The sequence below is a fragment of the Nicotiana attenuata genome, unplaced genomic scaffold (genome assembly GCF_001879085.1).
Source record: "Nicotiana attenuata strain UT unplaced genomic scaffold, NIATTr2, whole genome shotgun sequence".
Classification (NCBI taxonomy): Eukaryota; Viridiplantae; Streptophyta; class Magnoliopsida; order Solanales; family Solanaceae; genus Nicotiana; species Nicotiana attenuata.
Genome location: NW_017672507.1, coordinates 157,182 through 183,151, shown reverse-complemented (window position 1 = coordinate 183,151; position 25,970 = coordinate 157,182). Strand labels below are relative to the sequence as shown.

The window sequence follows — 25,970 nt, the reverse complement described above, 5'->3', positions numbered from 1 at the left end:
ATCGATTGGCCAAAGCCTAAACATCCAAAGCAAGCGGCCTCTGACTGACCGGAATATAAGCAAGACCGCCCATACTGGCTGACTTCCTACTCAAAGTATCGGCCACCACATTGGCCTTCCCCGGATGATATAAAATGGTGACATCATAATCCTTCAACAACTCCAACCACCTCCTCTGCCTCAAATTCAACTCCTTTTGCTTGAACAAGTACTGAAGACTCTTGTGGTCAGTGAACACCTCACAGCCATGCCATACAAATAGTGCCTCCAAATCTTCAATGCGTGAACAATGGCTGCCAACTCCAAATCATGCACTGGATAGTTCTTCTCATGAATCTTCAACTACCTCGAAGCACAGGTAATGACCTTGCCATCCTGCATCAACAGTGCACCAAGCCCAACACGGGAAGCATCACAATAGACTGTATAAGGCCCTGAACCTGTGGGCAAAACTAACACCGGTGCCGTAGTCAGAGCTGTCTTGAGCCTCTGAAAGCTCGCCTCACACTCATCCGACCATCTGAACTGGGCACCCTTCTGGGTCAATCTGGTCATCGGGGCTGCAATAGATGAAAACCCCTCTACGAACCGTCGATAGTAACCTGCCAACCCCAAGAAACTCCAAATCTCTATAGCTGTTGCTGGTCTAGGCTAGTTCTTGACTGCCTCTATCTTCTTCGGGTCCACCTGAATACCCTCTGCTGATACGACATGACCCAGGAATGCAACTGAACTCAACCAAAACTCACACTTCGAAAATTTTGCATATAGCTGACTATCTTTCAGAGTCTGAAGAACCACTCTGAGATGCTGCTCGTGGTCCTTCTGGCTGCAGGAGTATATCAATATATCATCAATGAAGACTATCACGAACGAGTCCAAATAAGGCCTGAACACTCGGTTCATCAAGTCCATAAAAGTTGCTGGGGCATTTGTCAACCCAAAAGACATGACCAAAAACTCGCAATGCCCTTACCAAGTGCGGAAAGCTGTCTTAGGGCATCAGATGCCCTAATCCTCAACTGATGGTAGCCAGATCTCAAGTCTATCTTTGAAAATACCTTGGCACCCTGAAGCTGATCAAATAAATTGTCAATCCTCGGCAGTGGTTACTTATTCTTGATTGTAACCTTATTCAATTGCCGGTAATCAATGCACATTCTCATCGAACCATCCTTTTTCTTTACAAACAACACCGGCGCACCCCAAGGCGAAATGCTGGGTCTAATGATACCCTTCTCCAGCAAGTCTTGCAACTGCTCCTTCAACTCCTTCAACTCTGGCGGGGCCATGCGATATGGCGGAATAGAAATGGGCTGGGTGCCCGGAGCCAGATCAATGCAGAAATCAATATCCCTATCGGGTGGCATCCCCGGCAGGTCTGAAGGGAAGACCTCAGGAAACTCACGAACCACGGGTACTGAATCAATAGAGGGAACCTCGGCGCTGGAATCACGAACATAAGCCAAATAGGCCAAACACCCCTTCTCGACCATACGCCGAGCCTTTACATACGAAATAACACTGCGGGTAGAATGACCTGGAGTCCCCCTCCACTCTAAACAGGGCAAATCCGGTAAAGCTAAGGTCACGGTCTTGGCATGGCAGTCCAAAATAGCATGATACAGGGATAACTAGTCCATCCCCAATATAACATCAAAGTCAACCATATCTAAAAGCAACAAATCAACACGGGTCTCAAGACCCCCAATCACCACAACACAAGAACGATGGACTCGATCAACCATAATAGAATCACCCACCGGTGTAGACACATAAATAGGAATACTCAGTGAATCACTAGGCATGACCAGGTACAGTGCAAATAAGAGGACACATACGAATACGTAGACCCTGGATCAAATAGCACTGAAGCATCTCTATCACAAACCAGAATGGTACCTGTAGTGACTGCATCTGAAGACTCAGCCTCTGGCCTGGCTGGAAGATCATAACATCGGGGCTGGGCCCCACCTCCCTGAACTGCCTCTCTGGGACGGCCGACTGCTGGCTGGCCTCCACCTCTGGCGGCCTGAGCTCCACCTCTATGACCTCTACCTCCACCTCTAGCACCTCTACCCCACCTCTAGCTGGCTGGGCGGGCTGTGGAACACCTGGTGCCTGTACCATGGCACGAGAACCCTGATGCTGCGAACTACCTGGTGCTCGAGGGCAAAATCTGGCAATGTGACCCGGATCACCACAAGTGTAACAAGATCTCGGCTGCTGAGGAAACTGAGGCTGACCCTGTCGACCTGAATGGCCACCTCGGAAACTCTGAAGCGGCGGTGCACTGATGGGAGCTGGTGGTGCACTGAAAGGCTACTGATCAGAATAGTGCGCCTGAGATCCACGACCACCTGACGTACCATGGGAAACCTGGAGAGCTGACTGAAAGGGCCTGGGAGGATGGCCTCTACCGTACGAATCTCTACCTCCAGACGAGGTACCACTGAATATGCCTGAATGACGGGGCCTCTTATCCGACCCATGACCACCTCCCTGTGACAGAACCATCTCAACTCGGCGGGCCACATTGGCCGCCTCCTGAAAAGTGATCTCACTCCCGGCCTCCTTGGCCATCTGAAGACGAATCGGCTGAATAAGACCATCAATAAACCTCCTCACCCTCTCTCTCTCGGTGGGGAGTATAACAAGAGCATGGCGAGCTAAATCAATGAACCTGGTCTCATACTGAGTGACCGTCATGGAACCCTGCTGAAGGCGCTCAAACTGCCTCCGAAAGGCCTCTCGCTGAGTCATGGGGAGAAACTTCTCCAGAAACAACGTTGTGAACTGCTCCCAAGTCAAAGAAGGCGAACCGGCTGGTCTAGCTAAGCAATAATCCCTCCACCAAGTCTTGGCGGATCCAGACAGTCGAAAGGTAGCAAAATCAACTCAATTGGTCTCAACGATCCCCATGTTCCGAAGAACCTCATAGCAACTATCTAGATAATCCTGGGGATCCTCCGTGGCTGCACCACTGAATGTAGAAGTGAAGAGCTTGGTAAACCTATCCAGCCTCCACAGAGCATCGACGGACATAGCCGCTCCATCGCCGGTCTGAGCCACTACACCCGGCTGAACTGCCATAGCTGGCTGAACCACTGGAACCTGAACCTGGGGAGATACCTGCTCCGGAGTGCGCGTAGCAGGAGTCTGAGCCCCTCCTCCAGCCTGAGAAGTGGCTGGTGCTACTGGAAGCAAACCCGCTCGGGTGACACTCTCCATGAGGCCTACCAATCGGACCAGAGCGTCCTGAAGAACTGGGGTGGCAATGAACCCCTCTGGGACCTGAGCTGGGCCCACTGGAACTGCTGGGGCTGGAACCTCCACCTCAAAATCAACCTGAGGCTCCGCCACTGGTGCTGTTGCTCGGGGCTGAGCTCTGCCCCTACCTCGGCCTCTGGCACGGCCTCGGCCTCGCCCTCTGCCCCTAGTGGGAGCTGCTGCTGGGGGCTCGGGCTGCTGAGGAGTAGATGAGGAAGCGCGTGTTCTCGTCATCTGCGAAAGAACAGAGTAGAAATTCAATCAGTATTTGAGAAACAAAACCGCACGACAGGAAAGAACAAATGTGAAGTTTTCCTAACTCTGTAGCCTCTGGGGGATAAATACAGACGTCTCCGTACCGATCCCTCAGACTCTACTAAGCTTGTCCGTGAGTTGTGAGACTTATGTAACCTAGTGCTTTGATACCAACTTGTCACGATCCGGATTTCCCACCCACGGGAGTCGTGATGGCGCCTACTAATGGGAGCTAGGCAAGCCAAGTTTAATTACTTTTTCATTAACAATATAATCCCTTTCAACAATTTTATCGGCAATAATATAAAAGCAACGGAATTAACTAAATAAGCGGAAGTCTTAAATTAAAGAAAACTGAATAGAAATGCGGAAAATTCAACATAAGCCTCTACCCAAGACTGGTGTCAATATACTCACGAACTACTAAGAGTACTAAATACAATGTCAGAAAGAAAATATAACTGTTTGTCTCGAATACAATGAGATAACAGACTAAAATAAAGGATAGAGGAGATGCCAGGCCTGCGGACGCCTGCAAGGCTACCTCGGTGTCTCGCTGGACTGAAGGCTGGCTCCCGCGCTACTGCTGCTGCTGTCCAAGACCTGGATCTGTGCAAAAGAGCACAGAATGTAGCATCAGCACAACCGACCCCATGTGCTGGTAAGTGCCTAGCCTAACCTCGGCAAGGTAGTGACGAGGCTAGGACCAGACTACCAAACAAACCTGTGCAGTTCGAATATATATATACAGCGGAAAGAAATACAGGAAGTAACCAGTCAATAAAGGAAGGGGGAACATGCTGGGGGAGAGATATCAGTTTCAAATAGGAAACCTCAAATAAAGATAGAAGCAGCAAAACCAGAATATCAACAAGAATCAGAAATCACAAACTTGTACGGCATCACCCTTCGTGCTTTTACTCTCGTCCTCACCAAATCAATCGTATTAGTAATCGTGTGCACGGCATCACCCTTCGTGCTTTTACTCTCTTTCCTCTCAATATAGTCAATGAATATCAGTACGGAATGGTATATCGTACGGCACGACATCACCCTTCGTGCTTTACACTCTTTCCTCACAATATCAAACAATGCACGGTATCACCCTTCGTGCTTTATCACTCTTCCTCACCCAAACAACAATCACAAATAAGGGACAAGGAAGTAAACAGTTAATGATAGAAATTCCGGCAAGGGAATACAATTAAACAGTTAAATCCCGACAAGGGAAAAAATCAACAAAACAACAAAACATCCCGGCAAGGGAATAAACCATTAACTCTTTCTCTTTCTTTCATTTCTTACTTTATAATTCACTTTACCACTTGAGCCAATGCTCCAAAGGGTCCAATCATCTCATATATCTTCGCAATTCGTATTACAACTCGAGCCAATATTCCTCGAAGTTTAAAGATCACAGTTCCATTCACATGCTCTTTACAACATATAGAAATCATCAATTAAGCATGGAAGTTACAACAAAATCAAAATATTCGCAATATAAAGACTCACGGTCGTGCTAGACACTAATGTATAGATACTCGTCACCATGCCTATACATCGTACTCGACAATTAGCAAGTAGCAAATAAGACTCAACACCTATTCCCTCAAGCTAGGGTTAGACCAAACACTTACCTCAAACTTCCACGGCCAAATCAATCCACAATCACCGCTTTCCCTCTCGAATTCGGCTCCAACTCAATCAAATCTATACAATAATGACTCAATACCATCAATAAGAGCTAAACAAACCAATTCCTATGTTCAATTACAACTTTCCAATCATTCTTCCCAAAATCCCAAAAATCGACCCTGGGCCCGCTTGGTCAAAACACGAGGTTCGGACCAAAACCATGTCACCCATTCACCCACGAGCCCGAATATATAATTTATTTTTAAATTTGACCCCAAAACGAGGTCTAAATCAAAAACATTCAAAAAGCCCTAACTCTACCCATTTCCCCCAATTTCTACCCTAAATTACATGTTTTAGGCTTAGGAATTCATTAGATGTTGATGAAAAATGAAGGAAACGAGATAAGGATTACTAACCCACGAAGTTTTGGTGAAAGAAAGCTTCAATGGACGCCTAAGGACCTTGGAGAAGAAAGAGCTCGTGAAAACTTGTGAAAAAAAACCCGTAGCTACTGTTCTGGAATTAAAAATTATAACTGGGCGAATTTGCCCTTCGCGTTCGCGACAGGCAGGTCGCGTTCGCAAAGGGTAGAACTTGGCAGACTATCGCGTTCGCGAGCTGAGGGATGCGAACGCGAAGAGAAAAAGGCTGGGGTCCAGGAATCGTTCTATGCGAACGCGTGGGACTTCACGCGAACGCGATGAAGAAGTCTGGCAAGCTACGCGAACGCGGTCAAATGTATGCGGACACGAAGAGGAAAAGAGGGCTAAGCCCTCAGGGTCAAATAACCCTAGGCGATCGCGAGGGAATGGATGCGAACGCGATGAAGGAAAAACTTAAAGCTTCGCGAATGCGGGAGAGGCGTCGCGAACGCGAAGAACAAATGGGACCTGCAACAGCTGAAGCAAAAACTTGCAATTTTTCCTAAGTTTGAAATCACTCCGAAACACCTCCGAAACACTCCCGAGCCCTCGGGGCTCCTAACCAAACACAGGCACTAACTCAACAACATCCTACGAACTTAACCGTGCCATCAAATCGCCAAAATAACATCAAAAACAACGAATCAAACCTCAAAATTACTAGTTTTTCCTCAAACTTCATTAACTTTCAAATTTAGAATTTTAAGTCTGAAACACGCCAAACGACGTCCGATTTCAACCAAACTTTACAGAAATATCTTAAATTACGTATAAGACCTGTACCGGGCGCCGGAACCAAAATACGGGCCCGATACCAACACGTTCTAATCAATTTTCATTTTAATTTTCCTTAATAATTTCAGAAAAATAATTTTACTCAAAAATTCATTTCTCGGGCTTGGGACCTCGGAATTCGATTCCGCGCATACGCCCAAGTCCCATATTTTCCTACGGACCCTCCGGGACCGTCAAATCACGGGTCCGGGTCCGTTTACCCAAAATGTTGACCGGAGTCAAATTTATTCATTTTAACCTCAAAATTTAGCATTTTTCACAGAATTTCATATTTAAGCTTTCCGGCTACGCGGCCGGACTGCGCACGCAAATTAAGACGACTATAAAGGAGGTTTTCTAGGCCTCGGAAATACGAAATGGGTAAGAAAACAGGCGATGACCCCTTTGGGTCGTCACATAATTGCACTAGTGTTGTAAGCACGTAATTTTTGACCTGCACAATTTTTAAGTTAGTTGTAGTATTTTAAATATTTACTTGAGTTATTATAGATTTTTAATCCATTTTATTACTACTTTATTAGTTTAATTTTATTGTTTTAGTATTTAAAAATTAAAAGAAAATTCAAAAAAATAATTTTAATTTTTATATTTAGTTTTATTTTAGTAGTTTATTTTGATTAATTAAGAGTAATTTTTATATTTTTATAAGTACGTTACATTATTTTAGTCTTCCTACCATATTTAAGCCCAGCAAGACAAAGGAGCATTCTTCCCAACCCATTAGCCTACTTAGGTGAAAGATTTAATCTTAGCCATCTATTTCTCCCAATCTAATGGCTCATGTCAACTCTTACACACATATTTAAATCCAATTATAGCTAAACCCTACCTTATCGTTTAATTTTAGGGCTCACGCCAAATTGAAGAAAGCTAAGAACAGCAGCACCCACGCCCTCAATTCCAAAAATTTAACGCCTCCCACCCTTTTTATTGATTTTCATCTTCTGCTTTAGAAGGAGCCACAACACACAATTAAAAGAAGACAAAAACAGAAAACAAAAAGAGAAAAAGAATCGAGAGAGTTTGAAAACAGAGGAAGGGAGATTTACGGCGAGGTCCTCGGCGAGGTTTTGGTTCTAGATTTTGTTCGAATTTCTTGGAGTATTAGTTTGAAGCTTCTGTCCGGTGTTTGTCTATGTTGTAAAGCTTTGTTAAAGGAGCTTTTCTCTATTCAATCAAATAGAGTTTTGGCTTTTTGTTCAGGAGATATCAATATCAGATATAACTAGGGGTGTACAAAGGGAATCGACAAACCGCACCAATCCGATAATCCGAGTCAAACTGAGAAAAAAAACCCTACTATGGTTTGGTGTTGGAAAGAAAAACCGACCATAATTGGTTCGGTTTGGTTTTAACTAAAGAAAGTCAAACCGAAACCAAACTAATCCGCCATTACATATATAGAAATTTTAGATAATTTTATTGTCTTTATTGTTGAATATTTTAGGATAATGCCATGACACATCTCATATTTTGTATTATTTTCTTGGAAAATACCTTATATAATTGTATCTTACTAGGATTAAAGAAATATTTTAAGCACAAGTTATATGTTTGTTTAATGAAGATTTTACCGGAAAAAAACTCTGAAAAAATCTGAATAACCCGAAAATTCGAGAAAACCGAGATTGAAAAATACGAGTTTTATTGGTTTGGTTTGGTCTTTAGATTTAATAACCCGACACAATTGGTTTCATTTGGTAATTGCAAAATCTGAACCAACCCGACCTATGTACACCCCTAGATATAACCATTTAAACTTATCTTCTTCACATGCATGCCTTGTGCTCGAATCTGCTCGTGTCTGTGTACACTGTGCATGAACCTGGTTCATGCTTGAGTTCCTTTGACAATCATCAAAACAAACTTACTTAGGCCAACAGGTTTTCCATTCCGTCCGGTACTCGTATTGGGGTCCGGCTAAATCCGGATTTACGCCGGAAAGTCCTACATTTTGCGAGGAGGGGGTGTGTAAAATGCTCTCTAACAAGGGGATTCCATATTCATGACTTGAATTTGAAACTTCTGATTAAGGATAACGAAGCACTTACCGCTCCATATTGAGCTTTGATTATTTAACATCACTAAACTTTGATGAAATTTATGCGAATTGGTCTAGAATTCCAAAAAAGGGAACCAACTGGTAACTGAAAACGTGTCGAAAATATAGATAGTGACAAACACAGACAACCAAGTATATAATGGAAATGTACTACTACCGCCGTCTCATTTTATGTCAAAGTATTTAATTGATAAAAAACTTTAAAAAAAATAAAGATGAATTTTGACGTATAAGACATATGAAAACTAATTAGATTTAAAACAGTTGTTAGTAGGAAAGAATAAAGCAAGACCTTGCAAGCATTGTTTTAAGACATTTGACTTCTCAGCAAATCAATGGAGGCTGATAGCTTTACATCAACAGATTGAGACATTCGAGTGGAAGTTGAAGTAAATCGCCATTGATTTCTCACAAATTTACCTTGCACTTCTAGAGGATATGATTCAATTATTTAACGGGTCGGTTTAGAAGTAGTTTAGTTACGAAAGAATTAATAATACATAAATTGTAATATAATGTAGAGATTGTAAAGATTACTAATCCGAGATTGTAATGTAGGAATTAGTAATATAGGTGTCACAATGCAGGGTTATGACATAGGAATTGTAACGTAACAGGGGCGAAGTTACATTTTTGTAAGGGTGTTTAATTAACTATTCTTCGTCGAGAAATTATATCGTTTTAAAGGTATATAACATATATTGAACACCCTTTGTAGGAATTGTAACGTAACAGTAGTAGAGATGATTTATTATTGGATCATTATTTTATTGTTTTTAAAAAATTACTATTGTCCAACAACATCCAAGGCTTTGGTCTTAAACGTTAAGCTTATAGTATTATCTGATCTTTCATTATTGGACTGACCATTTGGTTAATGTTGGCCTAAGGAAAAGAATAGTTTTGAAGGATGACAAACGAACTCAAAAATGAACCAGATCCATCACTAGTACACATAGTCACAGGCAGATTCAGGGCACGTGAGATGCACATGCAGGGGATAAATGTATTCTGGCATAATGGATATTCCCTGATCGAAAAGATTGCATAAATGATAAGGAGAAGGACTCATTGCTCAAAGAGAACGTTATCCAAGATAATGAAGGATTTAGTAGTTGAGATCAATTAGAACTCTTCCACCAAGGAAGAGTAGCATTAAAACTCTAATTATTTCTTCATCTACTAACTCTATTGTCACGACCCAAACCGAAGGGCCGCGACGGGCACCCGGTGCCTTACTCAACCGAGTACCAACGTAACATATCTTTCTTATCATACTATCATGGGTAAATGAGCTAGAAAACCCTTCATGAGATAACAACAATAAAACATAAGGGAATACTTAACGTATGATGACCCAGCATGATATACAAACTTATACATGTGACATACGGGCCTATAAGGCCGACATGACCATTTGTAAACTCAAAACATAGGCCGACAAGGCCATACAAGTATCCATACACCTGACATCTGTCTACAAGCCTCTAGGAGTACATAAAATCATAAAGGTCGGGACAGGGCCCCGCCATACCAATTAATACATATCCAAAGCATACTGACCAAATAGGCAACTCCGGAGCAAGTGGAGTACACCAACACCTTCGCCGAGCTGATAGCCTACTAGGAGGAATGTCAACCTGTCTATCGGGACCTGCGGGCATGAAACGCAGCGTCCCCAGGCAAAAGGGACGTCAGTACGAATAAAGTACCGAGTATGTAAGACAGGAAAACATAAACCAGAATAGTAATGTAAAGAGAGATAGAGGAGATACAACCTGTAATATCTGAGTGCCTCTGGGGGCTACTGACATGAAATGCATAATACATATATATACATAAACTTTTAAAAACATACGCCTCTGTGGGCATCATCATTGTCATATCGTACCCGGCCTCAAAGCGGACTCGGTAAAAACGTACTCGGCCATCATAATGCTCGGTAGAATCATACCGGCCACGTGGAGCTCGGTAAACCCAACTGATCAGTGGTTGCACAATAGGTGCCATACCCGGCCGACTATAGCGCGGCTCGGTAGAGTAAAATAGATACTATATATAATGCATGGTAGACTCATGGAATCACGTTCTAAACCTTTCGGAGTGACGTAAGAACATTATGGACATCCATACCCTCAATATGAATCTCAGTAGGATTCAAGGATCGGAAAGAACAACATGGACAACCTTAGTTTCTAGGAGTAGATCCGTTATGAAATAGCATATTCATTTCACTTTAGATCATGCCAAAAGAAAGAAGGAAGTGCCTTAACATACCTTAAACATGTTGAGTCCTTAATACCTTCAAAGCAACTCTTCAAACAAGTCAACTCGATCTATCATAGCATAAGGAGATTCAAAATCAGTGTTGAACAAAGGCTAAGTCTGTAACTTAAGCTAGTAGCTCGTCTACGTAAATTCGGGCAGCATCTCCCTTGTAACATGGGCCTCCTCCAATACCATATACCAACAACAACAGCCAGGGAAGTCCAGCAACCTATAAATATCAATAACAAGACACCATATAACAACAACAAGTCACAACTACTTCACGACGAGCGGCAAGCTCCAATTGGAATCCGTATAACCCATATCACCCCTTATAGACTTCTTACATTAATTTAATAGTATCATTAACATGATAATTAAGTCATTCATCAATGATTCCATCCTTATACCATATATTTATAACAAAGGAAACAATCCACAACTCCAACTATCTTCAATTAGTAACTTTATTCACTAGTTCATGTCTACTCCATCCATTTAACTTAATCAACATCAATATAACCTTAGGCACATGCAAGAACACAATATACCTACCTCCTATAGTAACTTCAAGTCGAAATTCAAGGTATATTCAGCTTACAACAACCCTCAATGGCAATACAACACCATAGAAGTGACTTAAGCTAATCCAAGTATTATCTTTTAGTTTATCATCCTAACAACTTAACCAACATACAAGCAAGCTTAAGCACAATTAGTAGGCTGTTATACTCACCATAGACAGCAGCAACAACTTGGAATTTCATCCAAATACAGCCCACAACAATCCTCAATGACAACACAACCTCAAAGAGGTGTTGTTCTTCACTAGAACTAGGTTTTGATGTTGAAATATGGTGTAATCACTTTGGAATCACTTCAAACCCTTGTGGAATCTGTTTAGAAGGGTTAGGAGAAGTTTGGAGACGAAGTTGAGTTGAAAATAAGTGAAAAATAGGCGTCCAAATCGTTTAAAAAGTGAAGTAGGTCGACCACCGCCTAAGTGGGTCCCATTGGGAGCTGCTTGCGCGGTCTCGCGAAAACGCGAATATCTCTCTACTCCGATGTTGTATTGATGAACGGTTTAATACGTTAGAAACTAGACTCGTAGATCTTCAATTTGGTAGGTAGAACGCCCCATGATTCCAATTAATTTGGAGAAAAGTGCATCTACATTTGACCTAAATTTCAGCACATTATAAATGCAACTTGTTTGCTAACTTTGTTCCATAACTCGTTTGACTTAAAAACATAACACACGACTATCATACGACTACAATAACTCATAAGTTAACCTCCTCATCATGTTAATCACCCTAGTCTCACCCCAAAAGAATATGTTATAACATTCCAAACTTGTCGATTTTTGACGAAACTTATTTTCTTCAATTGGTTTAGCTTCTAAGATTTCCAACCCTCTTGGTACTTGTTATTCATGATCTTAAATATTTGTAGCCTCCAAGGTAACATGATTAACTTACTTTATTTGCTTCCAAATATAATCTCATTTCCGAGCTTACATCAATGACTTATGACGTACTCTCACGTATGAAAACTTGGGGTGTAACATCTATATAGGGAAGAATGTTCTCATTTTACAGGTACGCACATAAGCAGAAGTTAAACGTGAATTGAGAGCAAAATACTAAGGCAATTTTGCAAGCAGTTCGTGTGTGATTCAAGTGTGCAAACCTAAAGCTACATGAACCAGATAGAAGAACCAGTTCCAAGTGTCTGTCTTTTATTCTAGTTTAATTGTAGTAGGCGTTTTCATATTGTACCTTTCAGCTTTATCTAGAGGCAATTGTAATAGGTACTCAGAGTATTCAAGTTAGAGTTATTTGAAGTTGTCGCAACAGTTAGAGGCCGTGTGCTACAACGGGATTAGAGTTAGTCCTAGGTTTACAAAAGAGTTTTTGTAAATGCAGTTTGTGGCTCAGTGATTTTAGGTGTCCACTCTTAAGTTGGACGAGCTAATTGGAAATCTTACTGCCTTTGAACATAGAAGGCAAACCATGAAGATGGATGCACCCAAGAAGGAAAGGAGTCTGGCACTCAGAATCACTGAAGGAGCTGATCTAGAAGAGGATGAAATGGCTATGCTCACAAAGGACTTCAAGAAGTATCTAATGAGAGGAAAGGGTTCCTCAAGAGGTGCAAGCTACAACAAACCAAGGATTCCTGAAACTGACCAACGAGGGCTGCTACAAGTGTGGGAAGACTGATCACCACATCAAAAACTATCCTCAGTGGCAAATTAAATGGAAGAAGGAAAGGTCTGAACGAAGGAACAGGTTCATCCCAAGAAGAACAAAGGATCAACAAAGTCTATGGTTGCTGCCTGGGGAGAAAGTTCACATGAATATTCAGAGGATGAAGATGGAGATGAACAAGCACTTATGGCCATTCGAGAATCCGATGAGGAATCTAAGGTAAGTATAATTCATCTCAAAGACAAGATTAAGTTTTGTCCAAAGAAAGTCTATATGAGTTACTTATGGATTTCATTGATGAATCTGAGGTCATAAACAATGAAAAGGAACAGCTGTCTAAGGAATGTGTGATTTTGAGAGCTAAGTGCAAAAATCAGGAACTTAGGGCTAGTAAAAGTGATAGTAAAAACGCTAAGCTAAAGAACCAGGTTCTTGAACTTGACACCACTGTGCTAGAGCTTAGATCTAAAAATTTGAAACTGAAATTAGGAACAGGTAAAAAGAAAGCTGATCACACACATCTCACTTTAGAAGAAAATCTAGGAAAAATGAAAGATGAGTTATACAAAAGAGATGAGCAGATAAGAGTCCTAAAGGAGGATCTAAGCAAGGTTAAGCACGAGCTAGAGAGAACCTGTAAATGGAATAGGTCCTCTGATGCACTTTCATGGCTACAAGAACACCATAGTAGCAATAAGAGAGGACTTGGCTACGGGACCCCTACACCTAAGTGGGATCCCAAAAGCAAGTACATCACACTTCCTGAGAACAAAATCTGCACACACTGTGGTAAGATTGGTCACTACAAAAGTGAATGTACTGCAAAAGAAAAGGCTAGTCAAAAGAACAAAATATTTGTTCAAGGGAAAAACAGGTTACCATGATGGTCTAAAAATAATCTAATTCACCTTTTTGCCTATAGAAAGGGACCCAAACTAGTTTGGGTTCCTAAGACTAACCCCTGATTTTCTTTTGTAGGTCCAAGTGAAGGGGAGCAACCAAATATGGTACATGGATAGTGGCTGCTCAAAGCATATGACAGGAAGCAAGAACCAGTTCCTTTCACTTGAGGACCTCAAAGGAGGTAATGCCTCCTTTGGAAATGTTAAGAAAGGTGATATCATTGGGGTTGGAAAAGTAGGTAAGACAGACTCTCACTCTATTGAGAATATCTACTTGATAGATGGCTTGAAATACAGCCTGATTAGTGTATCACAACTGTGTGATAGAGGTAACTTGGTAGCATTCACCTCTACCAAATGTTTTGTGATAAATCTTACCACTGACAAGATTGTTTTACTGGGGAAAAGAGTAAACAATATATATATTGTAGATTTGTCCACACTTTCAGAAAATGAACTCACTTGCTTAAGTATGTTGGACAATGATCCCCTCCTTTGGCACAAGAGGCTTGGACATGAAGTTTGAGTCAACTCTACAAATTAGTCTCCAAGGACCTGGTGATAGGGCTACCTAACATCAAGTTTAAGGAAGACAAAGTTTGTGAGGCTTGTGCGAGGGGGAAACAGGTAAGATCCTCTTTTAAATGAAAGAAAGTGGTAAGCACCACCAGATCGATGGAACTGGTCCATATGGATCTCTGTGGTCCAATGAGAACTTTAAGTAGAGGTGGTAAAAGATATGTGATGGTGCTTGTTTATGATTACTCTAGGTTTACCTGGACATTATTTTTAACATCTAAAGATGAAGCATTTGACATGTTTACTTGTTTTGTTAGAAAAACTCAGAAACAACTAGGTAATCAACCTGCATCAATTAGGTTTGATCATGGAACTGAATTTGAAAATGCTAAGTTTGCTGAATATTGTGATGTGCATGGCATAGATCATAATTTTTCTGCTCCTAGGACCCCACAGCAAAATGGAGTAGTTGAAAGAAAGAATAGGACACTTGAAGATATGGCTAGGACTATGCTTCTTTCTAGTAAACTGCCCCATAGTTTCTGGGCAGAAGCTGTAAATACTGCATGCTATATCATCAATAGGTGCATGACTAGACCTCTTGTAGAGAAGACTCCCTATGATTTACTTAAAGGGAGAAAACCAAATATATCTCATCTTAGGGCATTTGGATGCAAGTGCTTTGTGCACAATAATGGAAAAGACTCCCTAGGTAAGTTTGATCCTAGAAGTGATGAGGGAGTATTCTTGGAATATTCTTCACATAGCAAAGCTTATAACGTGTACAACAAAAGAACTATGTGTGTAGAAGAAAGTATACATGTGGTTTTTGATGAAACTAACATTCTTTTTGAGAGACAGGAATATGAAGATGAAGCTATTGGGCTGGTAAGAAGTTTAAATGAAATCACAGCCCAAGCTGAAGCTGCACTAGAAGAAGGAATATGTGATGGAACAGGTTCTTCTATCCAGGGTAACCTAACAGGGGGAACTGAACAAAGAGGNGGAAACCAGTTGGTTGTGAAACCTTATAAGTACCAAAGTTCTCATCCCATTGAGAACATAATTACTGATCCAACCTCTGGAATTAAAACTAGATCTTCATTAAAGAATCTTTGTGCTTTTGATGCTTTCTTATCTCTTATTGAACCTAAAAATCTTGCTGAGGCTTTGCACGATGCAGACTGGGTAAATGCAATGCAAGATGAACTCAACCAATTTGAGAGGAGTCAAGTTTGGCATCTGGTTCCAAGACCCAAGGACAGATCAGTAATTGGCACAAAATGGGTCTTCAGAAACAAACTTGATGAAGATGGAACTGTTACAAGGAACAAGGCAAGATTGGTGGTTCAAGGATATAGCCAAGAGGAGGGCATAGACTATGATGAGACCTTTGCTCCAGTTGCAATGTTGGAAGCAATAAGACTCTTCATAGCCTTTGCTGCTTACATGGAATTTACTCTTCACCGGATGGATGTCAAGAGTGTCTTCCTCAATGGCTATTTAAAGGAAGAAGTGTTTGTTAAGCAACCTCCAGGGTTTGAAAGCAAGGAGTGTCCTGATCATGTATACAGACTTGATAAGGCACTCTATGGACTCAAGCATGCTCCTAGAGCATGGTATGAAAGTTTATCAAAATTTCTGCTTTAACATGGTTATAAGAGAGGTAAAATTGATAACACTCTATTTTTGAAGGAAAAAGGTAAAGATCTTCTAATAGTACAGATATATGTTGATGACATAATTTTTGGAGCAACTAATGAAAAACTAAGTAAGGAATTTGCTAAACTAATGTGGAGTGAATTTGAAATGAGTATGATGGGTGAGCTTAATTTCTTTTTAGGCTTACAAATTAAAGAAAACTCAAATAGAACTATGATCCATCAGCAGAAATATGTAAAAGAGTTGCTTAAAAAGTTTAAAATGGAAGAATCAAAGGAAATTGATACTCATATTGCAACAGCCACAAAATTGGATATAGATGAACCTGGTTCATCCGTTGATCAGAAGTTGTATAGGGGAATGATTGGTTCACTTTTATATCTTACTGCTAGTAGACCTAACATTGTTTTCAGTGTAGGGCTTTGTGCTCGATTTCAAGCAAATCCAAAGGAATCCCACTTGACTGATGTCAAGAGAATATGAGATACTTGAAAGGCACCACTGACCTTTGCCTTTGGTATCTAAAAGGTAGTAATTTTAACCTAGTGGGATATGTTGATGCTGATTATGCAGGTTTCCATGTAGACAGGAAGAGCACCTCAGGTATGGCAGACTTTCTTGGTTCATGTCTTGTGTAATGGGCTACTAAAAATTAAAATTCAGTGGCCTTATCTACTGCTGAAGCTGAGTATGTTGTTGCTGCTTCATGTTGTGCTCAATTTCTATGGATCAAACAGCAATTGATGGATTTTGGAATTGATGTTGGTTGCATCCCTATTTTTTGTGATAATACTAGTGCCATTAGTATGACAAAGAACCCGGTTCATCATAAGAGAACTAAGCACATAGATGTTAGGCACCATATTTTAAGGGACAACTATGAGTAAGGCTTGATCACTGTAGAGTTTTGTGCTACTGATAAGCAGATTGCTGACATCTTTACAAAAGCACTGAGTAGAGAGCACTTTGAAAGGAGCAGGTTATAATTAGGGATGACTAAGATCACCTAATGGAACCAGTTCAGAATGCACATTTTTTTTTCAAATAAAGAGAAAAATGAAAAATAAAAAAAAATGGTTAGAAAATCTGGAACTTGTGTAAATAACTAGATTAATTTTTGCTCAGTCTCATACTGTAAAAAGTATGCTCTTGTGCCTTGTGTTAATATGACTCACTGGTCTCTAATGAAATTTTTTCTATTTTGGCAACTTGAGACATGATCAAGAGGATTCTCAGTGAAGAACCCGGTTCATCAATGCTGGTTCATCTGAATAGCGAGGTATGTTTTCTGCACTCTGCACAATTTGAAATACTAATATTTAAATCACGAGCAGAGTCCTACCCAAGCCCAGAATGTTCAAAAGCCTATCTAATTAAGTTTGAACCAGTTTCGTTTTTAACAAGAATCCTCACTATGTTAAAATGCGTAGATTCTAGGGAAGCCTAACTGAATATTCAAACTGAAATTTCAGGATGATTAGACCTCTTTTTGACTGCTAAAAGCTGTCGTTGTGTATTAACTGCCCTCCTCCTTTAAATCCCTCATCATCATCCCTGCTACTCTCTCATAATTCCCCAAAAACGTCAAAATTTCTCTCTTCTCTTTTCTTCCGAAATTCAACCCACCCATATTCTTCCTCACAGAATCAAGAGAAATGACTAACCCTCAAGATAACCCTGGTACACCTCCTCCACCTACCCCCTCCAGTTCCTCCACTACTTCTCAACCTAGCACTACCCCTCAACCTAGGAAAAGGCGAGTAAAAATGCTAGCTCGAAAAACAATGGCTACAGGTGCGCTTTCAAGGAAATTAAACGCACAGTTACAGGCTAGTCAATCCCAAGACTCCCAAAATTCTGATGAATTTTTCAAGTCGGCGACTGAGGGGAAAGGAATTCTGAGCAGGTAACATCTGTGCAAAATCCTTTTACTGAGGTCATCTCTGATTTGGCCGAAAATTTGGAAAATAGATTTATATTGGTTGGGTCTATGGTGGATGTGGAAACGTATGAGTCAAGAAGGAGAGGAGGTAAAAATAAAAGAGAAAAAGAAAATGAGAGTGAGGGTGTTGAAGTGATGAGAGGGGAATAGGGAAAGAAGTGGCTGATTCTTCACCCACCTCCGAAACTGTTAAAAAGGTTATCTGTGGAGCTGAACCAGAAAAGGTGGAAGAAGGTAGCAAGAACGCAGAGGGAAGTGGATCAGGAGAAGCCGCTGAAGGGCTAGTGAATCTTGGAAATCAAGCAGATGAACCCGGTTCATCTTTTGAGGAAACACTGGCTGATCTATTGAAAAAGATAGGTGACAGTTACAAACCCAAGAAGACAAGAACTCCTAAAGCAACGACCCCTGGCACAACTAGAGCCAACAAGAAAAGGAAGGCGGCTCTTTCTGAAACTTCTGAAATTCCTCTCCCAAGAGGAAGAACTACAAGGAGCAAGTTAAAGCAAGGTGAGGAGGAGTTGCAGAAAGCTTTAGCAGAGAATAAGAAGAAAAGAGTGGAAAAGGGGAAAGAAAAAGTGGTTGAGCCTGTTGAAGTAGATGAGATGGACCTGGTCCATCAAGGTGAACAGGCAACTGTTGAGGTGGAGGTTCAGACCCCTAAGCCCAAGAAAGCTAAGACTTCCTCAAAGAAGTCTTCATCTTTATCTAAGTCTGTTGAACCCTCTACCTTGGCTAAACGGACCAGGTCTGCAGTGAAAGCCAAGCAAGTGAAAATTACTAAAGAAGAAGAATGGAGTGGTGAAGAGGAGGATGAGTCTGATAATGAAAAGGACAAGCTGGCCAAGTTTGGCAAACGAACTCTCTTGAAGGGCAGACTCTTGAAGGACTTGGAGGAAGAAGGGATGGTTCTACTGCTTGAAAAGATAGAGGTACAAGGGTGGAAGGACATGGTCCTTCAGATAGATGGAAAACTGTCAAGGAATGAGATGGTTGAATTCATGGCTAATGCTGAGGTAAAGGATGGCAGAGTCACCAGCCTGTTGAAAGGGGTTCAAATTTCTTTTGATGCAAAAGAGCTGGGTGAAATACTTGGTATACCCTCTGAAGGCTATGATGATTATACAAGGCAGAAATGGCCAAGTCTGGACTCTCTTCCTACTACCCTGGCCATAACTAGGAAGTTCTGTGATAATGAAGAAGAAAGTGAGCCCAGGGCTGTTTATAAGAGTGAAATGAAGCCACCTCACATGGTGTTGTGAGTGTTGCCTCGGCAGGAAAGAAAGCACATTGCCAACTACATGGATTTGGTTTTGATGGAATGTCTGGATAGTGGGCGGCATATCAACTGGCCTAGGTTTATAATTAAGCTTCTAGATCGGGTTATCAATGGCTCCAAGGCCCATGCATTCCTTATGGCTTCATTCTCACTACTGATCTTGCTCATTGTAAGGTGTCACTGAAGAAGTGTAAGATGGCCACAAGCTAAGACCATTTTGGAATCAATACTCTTCTTGCTTGTGATCATGAGATCAATGTCATTCCCAATGAACCTGGTTCATCTAATAAGACACCTGTCAACAGCAAGGTAAAAGCCCTAGTACAGGAGAATGGGGCAAAGGATGCTGAGATAGCAAGGCTGAAGACTCATTTGGCTGAGGTAGAATCTGAGAGAGATGCTCTTAGAACTGAGCTCACAAAGGAAAGGGAGAAGAATGATGGAATTCTTCAAGACATGCTGCATATTCTCCAAGCCAAAACCTAAGCCCCCAGTTCTTCCAAGCTTTAATTTCCTAGTCCTTGCCTAGACCTTTCAGTGACCCAGATTCGGGATGTTTCTTGTTGTTGCTCATGTTTTAAATGTTTTTTTTTTGTGGATTGTGGCAGAATCATATTCTCTATCAATGAAGTTTGCTGCTTTTGCTCTTATTGACTGTCTATATTTCCTTGATAGTTTAAATTAGTAGTTGATTATTGATGATTAATCCATGAATGCAGTTGCAGTTGCCCCAGCGGCCATGAGTAATTTTTAACATCTGGGAATCACACATTTTTTAGGTAACTTTTTGATGATGCCAAAAGGGGGAAAAGAAGTTGTGCTTTATACTCTGAACAGTGATGTTTATAACCTAATGAACCTGGTCCTTGATGATAAGTGATAAAAAGGAAAATTGTTTCTAACATTGTGTTGATGTTGACCTGAGTTTAAACATGGCCTAAATGTATGAAAAGCACAGAGTTTGTCATCATCAAAAAGGGGGAATTTGTTGGCCCAAGGAAAAGGATAGTTTTGAAGGATGACAAAGGAACTCAGAAATGAACCAGGTCCATCACTGGTAGTCATAGTCACAGGCAGACTCAAGGCACGTGAGATGCACATTCAGGGGATAAACATATTCTGGCATAATGGATATTCCCTGATCGAAAAGATTGCATAAATGATAAGGAGAAGGACTCCTTACTCAAAGAGAACATTATCCAAAATAAGGAAGGATTTAGTAGTTGAGATCAAATAGAACTCCTCCACCAAGGAAGAGTAGCATTATAACTCTAATTATTTCTTCATCTACTAACTCTATATATGGAAGAATGTTCTCATTTTACAGGTACGCACATAAGCAGAAGTTAAACGTGAATTGATAGCAAAATACTAAGGCAATTTTGCAAGCAGTTCGTGTGTGATTCAAGTGTGCAAACCTGAAGCTACATGAACCAGATACAAAAACCAGTTCCAAGTGTTTGTCTTTTATTCTAGTTCAATTGTAGTAGGTGTTTTCATATTGTAACTTTTAGCTTTATCTAGAGGCAATTGTAATAGGTACTCAAAGTATTCAAGTTAGAGCTAACTTGAAGTTGTCGCAACAGTTAGAGGTTGTGTGCTACGACGGGATTAGAGTTAGTCCTAGTTTTGCAAAAGAGTTTTTGTAAATGCAGTTTTTGGCTTAGTGAGTTTAGTGGAGAGTTTGGGAAAATCCTACTAGAAAGTAGGTCGTGGTTTTTTTACCTTTTGAGCCAGGTATTTTCCACGTAAAATACTTGTGTTCTTTACTTTTTGCATTTACTATTTCTGCAATAGTAGGTTAAGGAACACTTAGAAGAACCAGGTCCTTCCATAATCAGTTTAAGCGAAAAATTGGACACCACACAATCCCTCCCCTCCCCTCTTGTGTGGTATTGAAGTATAAAACATCAGTTAATCTCTTGAGCAATTATGCAAAATACTCATTGAGCTTAAATTAATTATCCTTTTCTACTTATTTGAAAACTAGTTACAATATATATCTACCCAATTAAGACTAATTACCCAATCTGTACCCATCCAATTTTTCTTACCCAATGGCTTAACATAGCTTGATTTGGCTTGGATTTGTTTGATTTGGTTTAGATTGAATAAGCTAGGCTTGACTTGATTTGGTTTGGTTTGGCATGAATTGGCTTGGCTTGGCTTTGTTTTATATGGTTGGATGGGCTGGGCATTCAAAAAAATGGGTAGGAGGAAAACTTTATGGGTAGGGGCGCTGGGGCGGACGTACTGTTATAGGTACGAGTTCAATTGAACCCATAACTCTCAATGTAGAGCATAAATTTGTGTAAAAATTTATCAGAATTGCAGTAAATAGTAGAGATGAAGCCATAACTTTAAAATTACAATGGGTTCAAAGCTAAAAACCCTAAAAGTTTAATCCATAAAATTTAAATCACGAATCTGCCTCTGTAGGAGCGGGTGAATAGTTTGTGGTGGGGGTAGATTTGCAAAAGATCCCCTAATTTCTTACTAACTTAATGGTCCACACACTGGGATGTAAAATATGTAAACATGTAATTTACTAGAATGATTTTTCTTTTTGAAGAGAAAGAAAGAGATCCAACATCGTGGAAATTGCAAGTAAAGACTTTTTGAATGCAAGGCTAGCCTTTGACTATACGTTTATTTATAAAAATAGGTAATCTCTAAAGAGGATAAATACCCATTCTATTTTGAGTTTAACTTGATATACTCCCTTGGTTCACTTTTAATTGCTACTTTTGACTTTGTATTCTTTTTAAGAAAAAGCAAATACAATATGTATTTAATAATTTTACCTATCATAATAATAACATTTTCAAAAGTCTTGGGAAATGATTTATGGAATGGGTAGTTAATGATAAATGTAAAATAGGAAAAAAATTGTCTCTTTTCTAGATTTAGTATAGTGAGCAAGTAAAAGTGAAAATATATTATTAGTATAATAGAAACAAATAAAAGTGAACGAAGGGAATATAATCGATAGTGTAAAAAAACGTTCTATACTATCTAGCATTTACTTGTTTTCTTTTTAAAATTACAAATTTTAGTTTTATAGAGAATTACTTTATAGAGATCTTTTGGACGACTTGATCATAATTATATATATATATATATATATAATTGACTATAATCCCAATTGTTAAAAAGTAAAGTAAAGGAAAAGAAAAAGAAAAGTATAAACTAAAAGGTCAGTACATTTTATTCACTCAAGATTAAACGCCAGAATTCCCGCTTACAAAGTACTTAAAAGCCAAGATTCTAGAGGCATTTTTTATTCTCTCAACATTACAAATCCTAATATTACTTCACATAGCATAAAACATAGGATTTGAGTACATTGCATTACATTTGATTTTACATTTCTTAGGCATATTGTTGCCTACCAGATCTAGCACCTGGTCCAAAAACATTCAACTCATCCCTATTATACTTCAAACTCCTTGCCTCTTGTCTCGAAATCTGGTACGAGTTCATCAGAACTTCCTCGGGCATGGCTCGGATGGCGGACAACCTCCCGGCTAACGGGCTGGTCATGGCGTTATCGTTGGTCTTGAACGTGATGTACTCGAGCCCTTGTTCTCCTGCCCTCTTCACCAACGCGAAGTTTTGAGGCACGACGAGTAGCTGACCCTGCCTTACCTCGTCGTTGAACACGGATCGCCCGGCATTTCCTACCACCTGAATTCGGCCGCTTCCTCGGATAATGTAGATGATTGCGTGTGCGTTCATGTTCCAGTGTGGTGCCACTATAGCATTCTGAAAAACCATGCAACAAAGTGTCACACATTCATATATAGTTCCTCCACTTGTCATTTATATCCCAATTTATAACCTGAAGAATTAACTTATATATAGACACTGACTATATTATAAACAACAACAACAACAACAAACCCTTGGGAAGGGTAAGATGTAAGCTTACCCCTACCCTGAAAGGGCAAAGAGGTTGTTTCCAATACCGACCATATAATAAGTGTAGGTAAAAATATTTATACATGATTAACATGGTTTAAACTATTTAATCTTGATCAATTCAATTGAAGTATTAGTGCTAGTTCTATTATACAACAAAAATCCCTTTGTTTTTTCACCTTGTTCAAACTTCAAATAATAGTTGTACTAGTACCAAATTCTATATTTAAAATTGCAATATATATTGTTTAACTTGTTGTAACAAATCACTTTATGTATAAACAATAGCGCCAATTATCTTTTTAGAGAGATTTGTGTAGTTATCCTTTCAGGGGTCGTTTGGTTGAGAAACATGTTATACAGGGATTAGTAATGAATATTTTTTATCGACTATTTGATTCATTAAATTAAACTCTTGATATAATTGTCACGTTAAGGGATAAAGAATTACCCGGTAGAGGGTTCCTCTTTCAGCACTGAGTTGGAGAAAGTTGAGGATAGGGAGAGTCAAACCGTTGACCGTGCTAATGCGACCGCCACGTGGATTGTACACGTCAGCTCTAGTAGGATGGCCAATGTTTTCCCTCAACTTCATTGTGCAAAAAGTTTCTTCCAATCCATTCAAAGGCCAACTTCCTCCTCTTCTACCTTGTTGCCATTGTTGTTGTTGTTCTTCTTCTGATTCTTCGGGTTGGAGAAACCGAAGGTTCTCCGCCCGGACGATGACTCCCCTTTCGGGGGCTTGTTCTTGTAATCTCCTAATTATTTCAGGATCGACGTTGAAAGCATCGGACAAAAGCTGCGCGTCGAATCCGCTCAAGATGTTGCCTCCTCTCTCTTGTTCACCTCTTCTTCCTAGGCCAGCTCCCTCTTGTTGTCTTCCTAACATTTGTTGTTGTACACCACGTTGAGGATTTCCAGCAAGGAAGAATTTCTGCAAATTTAAATTCAGTCAAATAATTACCATGATTTTGTTACAATTTATGTCTAAAAAGTCAAAATTAGGAGTCAATTAAGTTTAGATTAGAGCATCTTATAGTCTAATTTAACATTAAAAATGATAACATTGAATGTTGTCGTGTAGGCCTTGTTAGCAGGGACGTATCTAGCGTAGAAGCTATGAGATATGGTAGAAATATATACAAATAATAAATTTTGAACCTATTAAATTAGATGAGATAATAGGTCAAATTGTGAATCTGAACCTATAAAATTTAAATCCTGGATCTGCCTCTACTTGTTAGTGGTACCAAATGATGTCATTCTATGTTATCGAAGTCTCTAAACCTGTTGTCACACTTATATCGGATCCCCTAAATATGCATTCTTTTGAATAATCCGAAATACACTGGACGTTGCTCGAACTTTTCGAAAATACAGTCACACCCGATAAATCCTCCAAAAACGCACTTCCAAAAATGCACTACTTTACAAGTTCCAAAAATGCACCACTTTTGAGTATCTGACACTCATTACACGTTGCTCGGCCTCTCCAAAAATGCTGACACACCCGAATTAGATCCTCAATGAATGCACAACTTATGCACTATTTTTGGAGGATCCAATGCACAACAGACATTTTTAAGAGTCCGAGCATAAACATTTCAGTATTCTATTTTAAATGGTAATATTATTCTTCATTTATTTTCTTTAAAACACAAACTGAGTTTAGAAAATGAATATTAAGACAATTCAAGAATCAGCAGTTTACTTACCCTGAAGGTGAGATCAAGTTGATTGGCCTGGTTGGAAGTGTCAATAAGAGAGACACTAATAATTGGTTCTTCACCATCATTGTAAGTCCAATGAGTAACACCAGCAGGTAAAGCAAGAATATCACCAGCTCTAAAACGTCTAACTTTCTGGTGACGATCATTGAATCTCTGTCCAGCTTCTCCTCTTTCTCCCCTTTCTCCCCTCCTGGATTGTGCTGACTCTGTCTCGAATGTCTCAGCACAACCCGGGAACACAGTCGAATGCACTCCACTTCCTGCATTCGATCAGATTTTTTAGTCACACAAATGTTATGACATATTTACGATCACAAGTGCTAACTCGAACCTTAACACGTACACATATACTCCCTCTGTCGTCCAATAATACAAACAATGGCAGATGCAGGATTTTCGTTAGCGGTAAAAAAAAAGTTAAAAAATTAAAAAAGATTGTAGTCAGTGGGAACCCCTTGACTATTGAGCTATGCTTTTGGGTTGTTGCAGTAAGATTTAAAATATAGTAATATATAAAGGCATAAAACGAATTTTGCCATATATATAGTGTAATTTTCAGACGATGTTCGATGAACCCTCTTCATCTCCTGAATTCAAAATAGTCACAATACTTAGTAAACTAAAATATTTAGAAAATATTAAAGAGAATTGTGGTCAAACAAAAGTCGGAAAAGTAATTGTGTCACATAAATTAAAACAGATAAAGCATATATACGTGCCTTGAATTATGTAGATGAGCTGGGGAGTGTTGCTGTAGTAAGGCAACAAAAGTCCGTTTCGTCGGATTTCATGCCTGACGGCTTGAACTCCGGCACACTCAAATTGCTCCTGAGTATGATCCCAGAACTCAGTTACACCAGCCTCAGACTCGAACCTACGAGTAGGTTCCTGAGCATTCAGGCGCTCAATCCGACACTCAGTTCTGGATCTGAGCGCCCGATGTTGCTGCTGCTGTTGCATCCTCTGCCAAACTTGCTGGTGCTCAAAGATCTGAGCAAAAGTACCATGGAAAAGAAAGAGGAAACAAAGGCTAAAACAAATGAGAGAGGAGTTAGAAGCCATTGCTTTTTCTTGTTAATTACACTTACACTC

General features: G+C 40.1%; 1 protein-coding gene across 1 annotated transcript; it reads right to left on the bottom strand.

Annotated features, from left to right (window-relative positions):
• Nucleotides 1-22,410: 22,410 nt before the first annotated feature.
• LOC109213478 (legumin B-like) lies at nucleotides 22,411-25,970 on the bottom strand. Its single transcript, XM_019377278.1, has 4 exons — nucleotides 25,598-25,970; nucleotides 24,864-25,138; nucleotides 23,600-24,082; nucleotides 22,411-22,992 (listed from the first exon to the last, which is right to left on the bottom strand). The coding sequence occupies exons 1-4, from the start codon at nucleotides 25,938-25,940 to the stop codon at nucleotides 22,600-22,602; spliced, it is 1,494 nt and encodes a 497-aa protein (XP_019232823.1). The 5' UTR covers nucleotides 25,941-25,970; the 3' UTR covers nucleotides 22,411-22,599.